This window comes from Sardina pilchardus, chromosome 9 (genome assembly GCF_963854185.1).
Source record: "Sardina pilchardus chromosome 9, fSarPil1.1, whole genome shotgun sequence".
Lineage (NCBI taxonomy): Eukaryota > Metazoa > Chordata > Actinopteri > Clupeiformes > Clupeidae > Sardina > Sardina pilchardus.
Window position 1 is genome coordinate 1,718,333 of NC_085002.1, and position 14,976 is coordinate 1,733,308.

The following is a 14,976-nucleotide window of genomic DNA, read 5'->3' on the forward strand; positions in this document are numbered from 1 at the left end:
TGCGCTCCGGTGTTACGGTGTCCCGGGAATCGTTGCCGAAAAATGACGGGAAAAAAGAATAAAAAAAAAAAAAAAAAAAAAAACTTTGACAACAACTATATGACCGCTTCGCTAGCTACGCTAGCGGCGGTCATAATGAAGGAGTGCTTGATTCCACCAATGAACTACACTTGTTTTGTCTACACTGCGTCTTCATGCCTAGAATTCAAAGAGCAGTCAGTGAATTTACAGAGCAATGGAACCACCATGGTTTATCGACACAAAGAGGACAAACTCCCTTGCAGTTATGGCATGGGGGTATGATTAATTTTGCAGGAATTCCCAATACAGCAGCCGAGAGCCTATTCCAACCAGACCCTGATTTTGGGAGAATGTCAGATGTGGATCTGCTTGACATAGAAACGGCAAACAATGTTGTAGTTCCAGAAAACAACATTCCTATAAATGGCACCACAATGAGCTGGATTGAGGAAAGTCTGAACCCATTAGAAAATGATAACAATCATGGAATAAACCTGTTCATAGATTTGGTAAATGCTCTCCAAACTAGAATGGCAAGATGAATACTGTAGTTTGAATATATGTATTTATTATTTTATTAAAGAGCAATTCATCAATAGATATGGTACAAACACGTGTGTTCTTTTACTCTTGACCAAAACCATGTGTATTTGCAAGAGCAAAGTCCATATTTGCCTCGAATTTCTCATACACGAAGATTAGTGGCAACTTGAGACAATTTATGCAAGTATTTGCCATGGGGAAAAGGCTATCTGGCATCTCATGAAGGAACTCGATTGATGGTTTTGGTGAGAAACCAACTGGTGGGATCTTATCTGCACCCGTTGCAAAGGTCAATATTTCTCCCAGCTTTGAGGGACCCACTTCTTCTAAAAGAGAAAAAGATAACAAAGTGCAATTAGAATTTAGTCTCGTCATTAGTTATAGGTGCACTATGAGATCCTGCATGGTGTCACTTTTGACAACACACACACACACGATTACAGACAAAAATGAAATCGGGCTTAAAAAGCATGCAATTCCACCATTCACCATATTTGAAAACAAAAACGTAACTATTGCGTGTTTAGCATATTTACCCTCACTGTTCAGCAGGTAATCATTCCAGAGAGGCACAACGCGCTCTTCTAACAGTCTTTTGTTGGTTCCCTCTCCAGACTTCCGGACTTCAAAAAGATTTTCTAATAACTCGGCTGATAAAATGGCTGGCTCATAGCACATTAAGTGCCTAAAATTGTCTGGGTGCATTCTCAAAGCATCAAGCACGCCAAGGGTTTTCATTCCCTCCTTGAATCTACAAAAATAGACAATATTTATGTATATGTAGGGATAATGTATTGTCTGTTGGTCATTATAGGAAAATATTTCCCTCCTTGAATCTACAAAAATAGACAATATTTATGTATATGTAAGGGATAATGTATTGTCTGTTGGTCATTATAGGAAAATATTTCCCAACAAGATAAACAGGACCGTGGAGGGGTCTTATTCGTCCTGAAGGGAAATATTTCCAATAATGACCGACAGACGATACATTACCCCGCTTATTACACGGCTCATTGCCAAACTGATGAGAGAAAAATTCACACAAACATCTTGACACACCTTTCAAAGGCTCTGTGGACTCTATGAACCACCTGGAACATTAGGATGTCTTGAACAAACACATCACGTTCTTCAATGGATTTGAGCTGCCTGAGACACCCAGCATTTGCAAGATAGTCTTGCATTGGTTCAATGGCGGTTAACAGATCAGTTAAAGAGGCACATCTGGACACCTACACACAAAATAATGATAAATAATTAAAACATAGTATAAACAACTAGCACAAAATCTCGAAATTGACCGCTGCTCAAAAAAACGATTTGTCTCGCTTTAAGACCTACTCTAAATTGATTTACCTTCTTAAGTTTTTCATGGAGGTCTGAATCCGCGATATCCTCTAAAACAGGACTGACTTCACCAGGCTCCACCAGAAGGGAGTATAATGTGCCTGAAATGAATCCTGGTGGAGGCCCGCCATGAACTAGACTAACGGCAATAGCCCGGCCAGCAATGAAGTAGTGGTCCTCGCGTAACGCTGAAACACCAATGATTAAAAAGGCAAAACACACATAAGTGAAAAGTACACCATAGAAAACATAACCCAATATCTTAAAACTTAGTTGATGGTAGAGTTGTTGTATAAAAGCAAAACAACAAGAGTTGGAGTGGAGTTTGTTGTAGATTTCTCCACAGTTGTGGTTACCTGAAGTACTCAGGTTTCAGCTTTGTGCCTGCAGCTGAAACACACCTGTGGGATATCCACTACCAACCCCATAACCAGGGAAGCATGAACATTATAGCACTGTGTATATGCTTAATTCATGACATACCCAAACTGTCCAAGGCAAGGTTGAGTTTTCCATTTCTCCCTTCAAACATGCTCGAGTTTGCCAGAGCTTCCATCAACAGCCTAAGGAACTCTCTTCTGGGACCACCTAAATCCACTGCTTCCTCATTTACTCCCATGTCGTCAGAAAATTTGATGGTCATCTGATACTGAGGGCTATATGAAAGTCTCTTGAATCCCCTAAGTGCACCATCGAGCACACAGGACCTGTTTAAATTGAACCTGCAACTTTTGGTGTTGTCAATTTGAGATTGAAGATCGAGGAGCACTTCCTGTGCAGATTTTGTGTTCTTTTGTTCCAATAGTCTGTTGGGGAAAAAAGGACAAAAATAGACATACTGTAGCACTTTATATATACCACACTTTATATATGCCACACTTCTACTTATGACTTTCACTTCAATACATTTTACAGACAAATATACTTTTGACTTCACCACATTGGAATGTGACCATGAAGTACTCGTTGCAGTGTTTTCTCAATTATCTGCCTTAACAATGGGATTCTCTTCTCTGATTGGCTGATGGGGCCTCTGATGGCCATCAATTCCGTATAAAATGCTTGCTTTTTACTATAAGGTGGGGATCACACTAGCCAGCGGCAAGCGGCAGGTTTCGTATTGTTCTCTATGGTTCGGCAGCGGAATGGTGACAACGCTGGCGTAATGCTAGCGTTGAGCAAACTGTGAGTTGAACTTGGTTCAACTTTGAAGTGCAATGCTTGGCTTGTCACAATCAGTTTTGGAATGTTTAGGTATTTTAACCAATCAGATTCCTCTAAAGACGTAGCAACAAAGATTGAACTTAGGAACAAGATAGAATGTTTAGATTTATTATTATGGTCTGAGCGTTGCGTTACGCTTGCCGCTGCCGCTGGCTAATGTGATCCCCGCCTAACTTACTTTTGACTTTCAAGACTTGCAAGAATTCCCTGCTGCAAGTCTTCATCATCAGAAGGGGTCGTAGCACTTGAAGGTAAGATGGCTAAGTATGCCCCATAACTGTCATCATGTGGTGCGTGATTCGGTGGATCAGGTCTTGGAAGTACTGGATCAGGTCTGGGAAGTACTGGATCAGGTCTGGGAAGTACTGGATCAGATCTGAGAAGTGTTGTGGTGTCATCATTTAACACCACAACACTGTCACTTTCGCTGAGAGGTTCCTCTTCAGTCGTAGCATTCCCATCAGTAACTCTGGCTCGGGTTCTCCTGGTCCTTTCACACCTGTTACTGTCTTCTGTAGAACTGCCATCTGAATCTATGTTGACCTAACAAAATAAAACAACATTAAAACAATTCAACAAAAAACAATACACAAACCTTCTATAGCTGTAGCCTATATGATTATTTGTTATTTCATTTCTTATAATTTATTAGTCGGCTGTTCTACGTGACAGAACAACTCTATATCTGTTAGTGATGTCACACATCAAACAATGCTGCAGAAACGCAAAAAAAATGACTTTGATATGAGTAGGCTATCATGTGAGTTCCTGTTAATGATGACGTGTAGCCTATTGCACGATGGAAATAATTTGAAGGAATCTAGCAGCAGTCTTGTAAATAGTGACCCACAGTCTTTGCAAAATCCTAATCTGAGACTGGCCTGTGACTAGACTGTGACTAGAAACTCAATGAATTGTCTTTAGATGTGAGAGGGTCTGAGACAGTAGTCTTTCAAAAATATTTTCCAAATCTTCGCAAAGTCTGTCAATGTAAGGTAGGCTTTATGCGCAGGCATTATGAACTATTGAAAGTAGGAGGAATGCATTGTATTTAAACAATTAAATACAAATATTAGATTTACCTGAAGGGATCTTGAGGGCCTTATATATATGGTCTTTGAGCGACAAACTCTGTGGACCATAAATCCACTCAGCTCCGTACCATGTTGGAGTGATGGAGGCACAAGCTTGTTTCCACACGGCATCAATAATTCAATACTTGTGGACATAAAAAATGGAAAGTAAATTAAATACACTTTAAAACCTTGAGAACACACATTGATGTACCAGTGTGTGTGTGTGTGTGTGTGGCTATGGGGGGGGTTCCCCTAAAATGGATCATTTCGATTCAAAGGCCGATATTCTTATCTTTCCAACTGTTAGGGTTTGTAAATTACATTTTCAAAACCTACCTCACATCCGCTGGAATTTTTTCCACTAGTGCACTTCGGACTTCGCGGATGAGGTCCGCTGCAGTCCACGACTTTTGGATTTCAAAGGCATTGATGACGTGCCCAGCCTCATGCAAGCGTCTTTTTGTAACATGCTTCACGACCGTTTCCCATGTAGGAGACTGTAGAAGAACCAAATCCTTGTGAAAAGTAGTATGCTGTGGCCGAGAACTCCTGTAATTCAGTTATATGATAGGAAATAAAATAAAAAAGAAAACCATTAAACATGTTTAAAGGGACCGTATGTAAGAAATGCATTTCAATTATTCATAAAATGGCCCTAAATATGTCACTAGACAATAAAAAATCATGCTCAGTCATTTCAACTATTAACATGGTGGAGCCCCAATGGGTATGTTAGACAAGGTCGAAGTAGCTGCCAGCCACATCTAATCCAAACATAAGGCCAATACTTTTAAGACAAGGCTGTTTTTGGACATGTTGTGGGAGACATAACGAGACATACCCCCCCCCCCCCCATCTACATGATTCACGCAAGTCCCCAAGACAGCCGTGAAAAAGGCAGCATCCGCCCGCCAAAAGACGCGCCGTGATATTGGAATACGGGCCAATATGAAAGGATTTACAGTAGTAGGATTATATATGCATTACGCAGAATATCGTACAGCAATAGATAACATACAACCAAGCCCACAATCTTCTAACCAATGTCAGAGAATTGGCCTATGATGCTATGACTATTCGGTCTTTAAATCTGAGGGACTGTGAACTGTTCATTGCCTGAAATTCTGCTAGCAGCTAATGCCATCTTGTAGATTAAATGATGAAAATGGTATAGTAAAATGATGACAAACTCCTCAAAACCAGTCGCTATGCTTTCATTTACATATACTGCACCTTTGAACACATTTCCCCCTGTTTTTGTCAGTGTTAACAGTAGCATGACAGACATTCATGGAAGCTCAATCTCGATCTAAAATGGCATGCGGCTAAGCTTTGCTAGTAAGGTAAATTACCTCAGCATTAGCAACATTTCACACACTGTGGAATTCGCTACCATTTAGCTAGGCTAGCTGCTACTAATAACACTTTTTATATAATAACTCAGAGTTCATCAGCATGCTTAGGGTCATGCATCAATTATACTGCAAGTTAGGATAAACTAACTTAAGTATGAACGTTAGGCTGGCAAATAACTTACCTTTTTCTTGGCTTAGCAGCCCAGCCAGAAAAATACTGGCGCGACTGGTAGCTAGGTCGGTTGTTGTCTGATGATCCCACCGTAAAAAGTCGCCTGACTTCGTTGTTTACGTTGTTTACCTGTGTATTTCTGTGTGTGCCATTTAATACGTTAGTCAGTGTCTCTATAGCACTTGACAATTCTCGTCCGTCTGCCATTTGTAGCTATAGCTGCTAGTTGTTATCTTATCTTATGTCGTCTCCACTCTCCAGCATAGGGTCTCCACAACTGACGGCTAGTCTCGCGCATTAAACAATCTTGCGCTGCCTGCGGCGGGAAGGCGGGCTAGTTGAAAGCCAATCAGATCGCCGAGAAAGAGTTTGATAGTGTGTGAGAGAGCGAGTTTGATAGTGTGTGCAAGAGACTTTGACAGTGTGTGCGAGAGACTTTGACGGTGTGTACGAGAGTGGTTTGACGGTGTGTGCGAGAGAGTTTGATAGTGTGTGAGAGAGGGGTTTGATAGTGTGCGAGAGAGGGTTTGACGGTGTGTGCGAGAGAGTTTGATAGTGTCTGAGAGAGAGTTTGATAGTGTGTGCGAGAGAGTTTGACAGTGTGAGAGAGTGGTTTGACAGTGTGCGAGAGTGGTTTGACAGTGTGTGAGAGAGGGTTTGACAGTGTGTGAGTGAGTTTGATAGCGTGTGAGCGAGAGTTTGATAGTGTGTGAGAGCGAATATCTGATATTTATGGCCTATACGGCCTCTCATAGATTTACCTTAACTTTGTCATGTTGGCACATAGTGTCCCATGGTCCTTGCCAGATGTCACATTGAAGAACAGTTTGAAGTGGATCTAAGATGAAAACCAAAGGAATTTCACAACACCAAAAACTGCTTTGACCAATGTGTAGGGCAGCACCTTGACAAATAATGTGACAGAACTCCTTAATTCACTTCCCGAAAAAATGAAGTTACTATCTCGGTCCATTTATATTTATTTGAAATGTGAATATTTGATCGGTTATGGTTCTTACTTCAAACAGTACTCTAATGGCGTGCCAGTCCTCGAACATGAACACCATGTTTCCCATCATATCCTTTTCATCAGGTCCCTCTGCAAAAGACCACTGTATATTTCTGCAGTTGGCTTCAGTGAGCCCATCACCTCCTACCAACACTGAGGAGACACCGTCGGGGCAGTTTGGAACATACCTGCAATGAGGATGATTATGCGTTAAGTAACTGTACAAAGTATGGTCTTTGCAATGTTCAGCATGGGCTTTATTAGTACAGAAAGTGATAGGGACATGTCATAGTGCGCAAGTCTCCCTTGTTGCGGGTCTTGGCACAGACAGAATGTTTGCCATCTGGGGTTTAGGAAAGCTGTTGCCATGCTTCATACTTACTTCTGCTGAATGTGTCTGAGTGCCTCGGACAGGTCAGAGGTCTTATTTTCATTTTTGAAAATGAGCCCTAATGGGTACTGTAATTAGAAAAGAGGAACATGCTGTGTCACTGAACTAAACAGACTGTTGGTAGTTGGATGAACATATGTCACTATACAGAATTGACTGTTGTCAGTTGATAGAGGCATTAGTAAATAGTAGAATCTTCAAAAATATTCTTACATCTGTTGAAGGCTGTGACATTTCTTCAGAGTACTGGTGTGGGATGTGGCGCAGTACCACTCTGGAAAATGGTCTGAAAGCTGCCAGATACTGGGTGAGGATTTGGCTGCCAAGGACAATGACCTCTCTGCGCATGAAAAGTTGTGTGTCGGGTCCAGGGAGGGACTCTCTCAAGTCATACTGAAGAAGATCCACGCACGGCTTGTCAATGGGCAGATGATATATAGGAATTCGGTCCTGGACAGCAATATGGTGTATCCAGTGGATGGATTGGTTGCTGTGGCGTGATGATTGATGGTGTGCGTGCATGAAAAAGTCCAAGTTGTCAAGTACAATGGAGTATGTATGTGGTGGAGTTGATTGTTGTTCAGGAAATGGCTGAGAGCTTATCCTCACATCTTGGTCCAGCACCGGGCCTTCAGCGTGGCTTGGACCTGCCTCCTCTGCAGTCTCTGTTGTGATATAAAAGTACATAAAGACAAAGTGTTTAGAATTGTGGCTCCTAAAGCCTGGTGGGCTCCTAACAGTTCAACCCTCTGGTGAGATTCCACAACTTCTCTGCAGCCAGCCCATCCCCCCCTTGCTGGTGGGCTACCTGTCTCCCCCTCCCCTCTACTGCTCTCCTTTCTCTGACCTGTGCACACGGTGAATTTCCGCTCCTGGCCTTAGACTGTGTTGCTAGGGCCCCCCGGCAACAGGGACACCCTCTAGCTCGGCACCCTGCTGTGCTGCTCAGTGCATATTAGGGCCGAGCCACAGGTTATAGGTAGCTGTAGCCGTTAACTGACTGAACGCCGCCTCATCCGCGGCTAGGTTTAACCGGCCATTCCCCGGCTAGGTCAGTGAGGACAAGAGGCGCGATATTCCAAAGCCGCCTCGGTGTAGGCGTAAACATGTAAGAACTGGGTGTGAAGTTGAACAGTGACGTACAACAACATAGGCGGCGAAGTCTCGTGACACTATTCTCAAAACAGCGGTGCAGCTCTCTGTCAAGTTCTCTGCTCCTCCGTTTGATATTTCTAGATCTTCTGACTAAGTTTACTCTACTTATCCAAACTGACGACATCACCACTGTCACTAGATATAAAGCAAACATTGATTTTCACTCGGTGCTATTCACTGACCGTAAAAGTGTCATTAGTAGCCAGTGGTGGACGAAGTACATTGATTATGTACTTAAGTGAAAGTATAGATACCTTGTGTCAAATATTACTTGAGTAAAAGTGAAAGTACCCACTTTGAATTTTCACTTAAGTAGAAGTATAAAAGTATTTGCCTTCACATATACTTAAGTATTAAAAGTAAAAGTACTTCAATGAATTATGGTTCTAATGGCTTAATTATAATTATAATGTATCATTTCCACATCAAAGCTCCTGCTAAATCAGCTTACCGGTATATAAGGTGAACTACTAATGCCACTCTTCAAATAGTTTCTTACATTTCTCTATTTGCTTAGAAGCTATCTACAGTGGGGAGAACATGTATTTGATACCATGCTGTAGTTGCCTAAAAAAAGAAATATAAAATCATCATTTGACAATTGATCTTAATGCCTTAATTCAAAAAATGAGTAAAAATCAAACTGCAAACAAACAGATTGCCATGGTAGTTTTTCCAGTAGGCCTATTAGCCTGCCTGTTTGATGCTCATTGAGCTCAATGCAGGCCTACAGTATACTGGAAAAAGCACCATGCCAATCTATAGCTGTGGTGAAGGGTATGATGATGTGGGGCTATTTTAATTCCAACGACCAAGGGAATGGGAAAAGGGAATTTATCAGGATGCATATATCCTGGATCCATGAAATAGCTGTCCTTTAAAAATAAAAATCTACCTGCCCCTGTGTTAAATTCCCATAGGGTTACATAGGGGCTCAAATACTTCCTTCCCCCTAGCATTTAGGAAGAACATTTATTTATTTACGATACATTCTTCAATCACGAAGAGAATTGGTGTCCTTAGCCCCCCCCCCCCCCCCCCATTATGATAATAATGACAACGTAATTTTGTTGTAGAAAATACATTTGTTAAGAACTATGATGCTGTTTGATTAATTTATAAATGGTACACTGTCACTTTAAGACTTGCCGGCTGCCCTTTATAAAGCGGAGATATCAGTTATCAATGCACTCTCTCCCTTTCATGCATGCTCACACGTTCCCAATTATGTTATGAGTAACGTTATGAGTAACAAACGCATAAATTAGATTTGCTGCAATAGAGATTTCAAAGAGTAGGCTTTCATCTCTATGTAACATTGATATTGACATTGTAAATGTAAACGTTCTCTAAGAAGAGTGTTAGTTTGCAGTAATGTTAACCATTTTGGCAAAAAATGGAACGAGAGGGTTTTCATAAATATAACGGAGTAAAAGTACGAATTTTCACTTAAAAATGTAGTAAAGTCAAAGTACAAAGTCTCACCAAATATAAATACTTAAGTAAAGTACAGATACATCAATATGCTACTTAAGTACTGTAACGAATTACATGTACTTCGTTACTGTCCACCACTGTTAGTAGCCTATGCAGTATGCACCTGTTCTATACAGTCTGGTATGCACTGTTGTTTGTGGCTAGCTAGACTTGCTAGCTCGATGTGACACAATATTGTAGCGCGGCTCGGATATGCTTGTGTTACGTTCATGCAAGGGGGATGTAGCCTACGGCTAAGATGGTTAAGCAGCCTGTTGTCATAAGATAGTTGACGGTTACGCATTTTATAGGTGTACTAGACTAGTCAGCTGATGTGTTGTGGGATAAGGGGTTTATGTTACGGGATGCCACCCATGTTGTGGGATATAGCCACGGGGATCTTAAACAGGCCACTTCCATGTAATGTCATTCCTCATATTCATCTGGTAATAAACATTTCCTAACAGAGTAATTCTTGCCTCGTCACAATATCAACTCTCCACTCATTCCGCTTGGACTATGCATTATACCTTTCACTGCCTCACGTCTGCCAGGTTCCAAACTGTCTTCCTAACAGCAGTTACAATCAGTATTTTTGTGATTACAACAAAACAGCTCTGCAAAGTTCAAACCAACGATGCTAATCGCGACTAGCGATTAGCCATTTAAAATGCAGAGCCTACCCTCATAAGGAGACCTCTCCAATTCAGAAAAATGCATTAAACTAAAATTGGACAACGTTGTTATGTTTCTTAAACCTTAGGGTGGGTATGATATAGGCCTAGCCTACATGCTTTAACGAAATACGTTGTCAATGGTTATTTGAGCAAGCTAGCCAAGGTCTAGCTAATTTATCCTGGCTGTAGATAAAGCAGGATAGGCTATGTTTTGCCAATATGTTAGCAATTAATAAATAAATGCTGAGATGTTTGGCGATTTAATTGCCATTGACATTTGAAAGAACAGTGTGCTAGATGGACCACAAGGACCAGTGTTAATATGTGAACAGTATGATGATGATCTGACAGCTGTGCTCAGCATACAGTCAGTCAGCTGTTTGCTGATTTTAAGTCTTTCAGCAGTGTGTGCACAACTCTCGTTGTTGACAGCTCCGCCCATGTCTCAGCTAGCCGCCGCATAGCCGGCTCGCGTGCTCACTGCAGTCGCCCCGGGAATATGTGTACCCTCAGGGGAGGACAATTGGCAGCGTAAATCACCTCGGCGATTAGCCGGCTATCAGTGAGTACAATCGGGACTAGCCGGCTAAAAGCCTGTGCATCGCCGGCTAGCTGTGCAGTCAGTAAACGGCTTGTGTCATGTTTTTCACTTTCACTTTCCCCTGCTTAGGATGTCTGCTGTAGGCAATCATCCTCACGTTTCCCATCCCCCTTGGTCCTCCTTTCCCTCTGTATTGTCTGTATGTGTATTATGCTTATTGTATTTTCGAGCATGTACATGTTTCTTATGTCCTGTTTATGTCTTATTTTACACATAGTAAAACCACGGCTTGCCTTTACCCTTTGTGTGTGTCTGACTCATTGGACATCTTCCTACTGTTTTGGCCGGACAGCCTGTGGCGTTTGTTGTATACCTGCACCAGCCCCTTTCAATACAGTCCTTTAGCCTTATCATTTTCATATGGGCCCCTTCACCCACAACATTTTTTTTTACAAAAAGCATACAAGATTACTTCCCATGTATTAACACTGTGTGTGTATGTGTAGGTGTGGGTGCGGCGCGCATGTGTGTGTGCATGCATGTGTGTGCGTCTGTCTCTGTGTGTGTGTGAGCGGGAGGAGGTTGATTATGCCTCACCTGACAACTGTAGCTGTTCCATGCTTCCGAAGACATCACTGAGTACCGTGTCAAGGTTCTCCTCTCCTGGACTGACAGTGCTGTTAAGCTCTGCCAGGAATGCTTCATTCTGCCTCTTTAGCACCAACAGACCATCTGCATATGTATCTGCCATCTCTTTCTGCTTTACAATGGAGTTGTTGTGAGTTGTTGTGATGCCAAGTTTACTTAGTCTGCTATAGACTGCCTTCTTGGCACCACCATAATGTAGAACATTGTTTAGGTAGTGTGCAAACGCTGACATCCGGGGTGCTCTTCCCCTCAGTGCTATTGAGATGGCAGCACAGGTGACGGGTCGACAGTTGTTGGAGATGGTTGAAAAGACAGACAGCAGAAATGGTGATAGACGCAGGAGGTCTGATTCCAGGCTGGAAAATAAGAACACTTTAAGGTCTTCGGGTGATGAACGCCACAACATGAAGTCGCCACATGGGTTGCATAATGTCTTGCATTCACTCTGTACCATCGCCAGGACTTGGATTTTGAATTCTTCAGCCAGATCTTTATGTGACATGATCAACTTGGCTGCTGCCCTCCATTTTCTTTTGATCAAATATTTCCTTATCAACTCTTTGAGTCACCAACTGAGCCTTTGATTGGGGCCTGTGAATGAAAGAAGTATGTAATAAAAGAATAGATATTCTTTACCCAGAGAGAGAGAGAGAGAGAGAGAGAGAGAGAGAGAGATTGTTTGACAGAGAGGGAGTGTTTGCCGTGTGTGTGTGTGTGTGTGTGTGTGTGTGTGTGTGTGTGTGTGTGTGTGTGTGTGTGTGTGTGTGTGTGTGTGTCATATTCAACACTGTAGTAAAAATAACTGTCCGAGTAATTGGCATGTCACAGTAAAAGCAGACGACATAATTTGCCAATGGGTTGGCTGGCAGGTGGCTTACAGTATCGAAAAGGTCAAACCCACTGACATCAGGGCTCGAGTTGTAGGGGTATGAGGGGGATGCCATCCCCCCTACAATGAAAATGGTGTATTATCATACCCCTCAATGAAAATGGCAAAAAATCATTCCCCTCTAAAACAGACATCCCTTCTTCACATACTGTATTGTGTTACAATTGCACTTGTTTAACCTCTACATTTACAAAATGTTCTCGGGGGACATCCCCCCGAACCCCCAATAATGACAATACATCACTGACCGGGCCCCTGCTTTGATTTTACAACTCGACCACTGACTCACTTAAGCCTAACGTAACACTTCAAGGCTAACTTAAGGTACGGTTCATGTCTGTATTAGAAAATTAAGCATAGTTTTGCCGTCACCGGTCGCAGACACTGATAATGTCAACTTACCTCGGCTATATTCCGCCGAACAGCGACAGATCCCTCTGGCTTTTGGGTACTGTGGCGGAGCTTCTTCAAGTCTCTTGGCGTTTTCGACGGAGTAGGCTCGAGCTCGCTTTTCAGCACCTGTTGATTCTGCGGCACCTTCTTCGACCTCGTTTGCAATCCACCTCCAATAAATAGGAAGATCTCTTTCAAGTCTGTTTAACACCGTTGTACACGCTCGACAGACTCGATTGGGCTTCCTCGGTGTATTCGAGACGTTCACTCCAATTTTATGCAACCTTTCCGAAACCGACAAAGCTTTAGTTGCACTTTCGAACAGTTTTGTATAGTGTTGTAGTACATCGGCAACTCTCATGTCTTTTTGGCACAAGCGACAACAAAAGTCCGACTCCATCTCAAAACGCTAAAGTTATACACTGCTTACATCACTTGACAGGCAGGCTGTAGCCATGCTGAAGCTGCTTTACTTGTTTACATACAGTCCCCTCCCCCACAGCTTTCTGTCGCGCTTACTACGTCACAGTCAGTTGCGCTGATTGGTCAGAGCGTTGGCCTATAGGCACAGACACGGTTTGAAAGACAACGGGTTGTGCTCATCAACAATGTTCCGTTGTATCCATTCATCGGAGCCAGACTAAATTAGACATCAAATCCATTTAGGCTGGTTTATCAGGCTAGTTATGGGGTGGTTAACAACAAAAATGTAACAATAATTTAACAACAATTTTATTAATTCTGGGCATGTATTTGTAATTTTTATTAATTGTGTAGTGTAAATGACAATGACAACCACTCTCCATTTCCCTTCCTTCCCCCTCTATATTCCCCTTACCACCCCGTAACGATACAAAGTAGATGCATTCGAGTTCGGAAACGGCTGACTTCGGCTGACTGCATACGTCAACGAGAGCTTGAGTGTCACCGGGAGGGGCGAAAGTTTTAGGTGCAGATGGTCCCGAACACGATTTTGCAAATTTGACAGACGTAATTCGCGTGAGACCTCGCGGGAGATATCGCGGAATTTGTGTGCATTAAATACAGTATTTAACTTTCATTCTTACTCATTAAAATGAGCATGATGACTGACGAAATAAATTGATATGAAGTAGTTTAAATAAACCACTGTTGTCATACAGTTAACAGGCCTGCATTGTAGCACATTAATTAAATATCAAGTGTGATTTTCCGTGTACATGTAACCAACAGCATAAAATAGCAGAATATCAAAACCTTTTCAGTAGGATAGCCTACCGCTGTTCCAGAAATCACAAATAAGAAGGTATCCCTTCCATATCTGTTCATTTTAGTACATTCTAACGTAAGGGGCAAAGATTCTGCAACAGAACAAGATGGATCACTTTTGACAAGCTCAGGTGTCATCCCAGACGCTGGCTGTGCTGGTCCTAAAATGTTAACTGCATCCATCTTGCTCCGCTATATAATCTTTGGTAAGCAGGCAGAACGAGACCCCTGTCATAATCGTCATGGGGAGATTCCTTCCAAACCTGTTCCAAACGGACCTATCACGTCTTTGAACTGACGTCATGGGGTGGGATCCAGCCGGTTGCAGGCGTTTCAAACTAGATGCGGAGAATTGCGCAAAGTGACTGTTCGCGTCTTCATCCCGCGAGTTTTGAGTGACGTGACATGGTCGCATTTTTGTGACATGATCACAACTTTTCTTCAAGTCGAACAACACGTCTAACCAGCATGCACTGCATATGACTCAAATTCAGAGATGTATACACTAATCCAGCGAAACACGGAAGTAACACAAAACCGCCATTACTGCGTGCCTGGCTGCTAAGAAATTAGCTTGTTGGTTCCATAGGCGGCTGTTGCAGAAGTTAGCTGTCATTAATACACGTCTTAATACCTTATGGTGTTAATAAATTACCTTCATTGGTAAGTTTTGGTACAGTCTGACATCATTGATCCAATGTTCCCTTTCACCTGACATTTTCATTCATTAGCAGTCCTCTTGTTAGACATTCTCTGACAGGATGCTTTCATTGAAAAGCACAGACAAGTGTCACTCGTCACACTCGCA

The 14,976-nt window shown here is 42.2% G+C and overlaps 1 protein-coding gene across 3 annotated transcripts; it reads right to left on the bottom strand.

Moving 5' to 3' along the window:
- Positions 1-426: 426 nt before the first annotated feature.
- LOC134092781 (uncharacterized) lies at positions 427-13,384 on the bottom strand. 3 transcript variants are annotated; one of them, XM_062545854.1, is made up of 15 exons: positions 12,930-13,384; positions 12,090-12,229; positions 11,588-11,994; positions 7,355-7,806; positions 7,133-7,209; positions 6,761-6,938; positions 6,503-6,579; positions 4,551-4,763; positions 4,221-4,356; positions 3,317-3,681; positions 2,398-2,720; positions 1,924-2,102; positions 1,627-1,799; positions 1,101-1,315; positions 427-890 (listed from the first exon to the last, which is right to left on the bottom strand). In XM_062545854.1, the coding sequence occupies exons 3-15, from the start codon at positions 11,868-11,870 to the stop codon at positions 646-648; spliced, it is 2,916 nt and encodes a 971-aa protein (XP_062401838.1). In that variant the 5' UTR covers positions 11,871-11,994; positions 12,090-12,229; positions 12,930-13,384; the 3' UTR covers positions 427-645. The 3 variants fall into 3 exon arrangements, with proteins under 3 accessions (XP_062401838.1, XP_062401837.1, XP_062401836.1); XM_062545853.1 differs by having other exon boundaries at positions 427-887; positions 11,588-12,229; XM_062545852.1 differs by having other exon boundaries at positions 11,588-12,229.
- Positions 13,385-14,976: the final 1,592 nt, after the last annotated feature.

Coding starts and splice junctions, on each gene's coding strand:
- LOC134092781 (XM_062545852.1), bottom strand. CDS start 12,140: ATGTCACATAAAGATCTGGCTGAAGAATTCAAAATCCAAGTCCTGGCG. Junction 3,682..4,220: donor GGCCCTCAAGATCCCTTCAG/GTAAATCTAATA, acceptor TTATTTTGTTAG/GTCAACATAGATTCAGATGG. Junction 1,800..1,923: donor TCCATGAAAAACTTAAGAAG/GTAAATCAATTT, acceptor TTTTGTGTGTAG/GTGTCCAGATGTGCCTCTTT.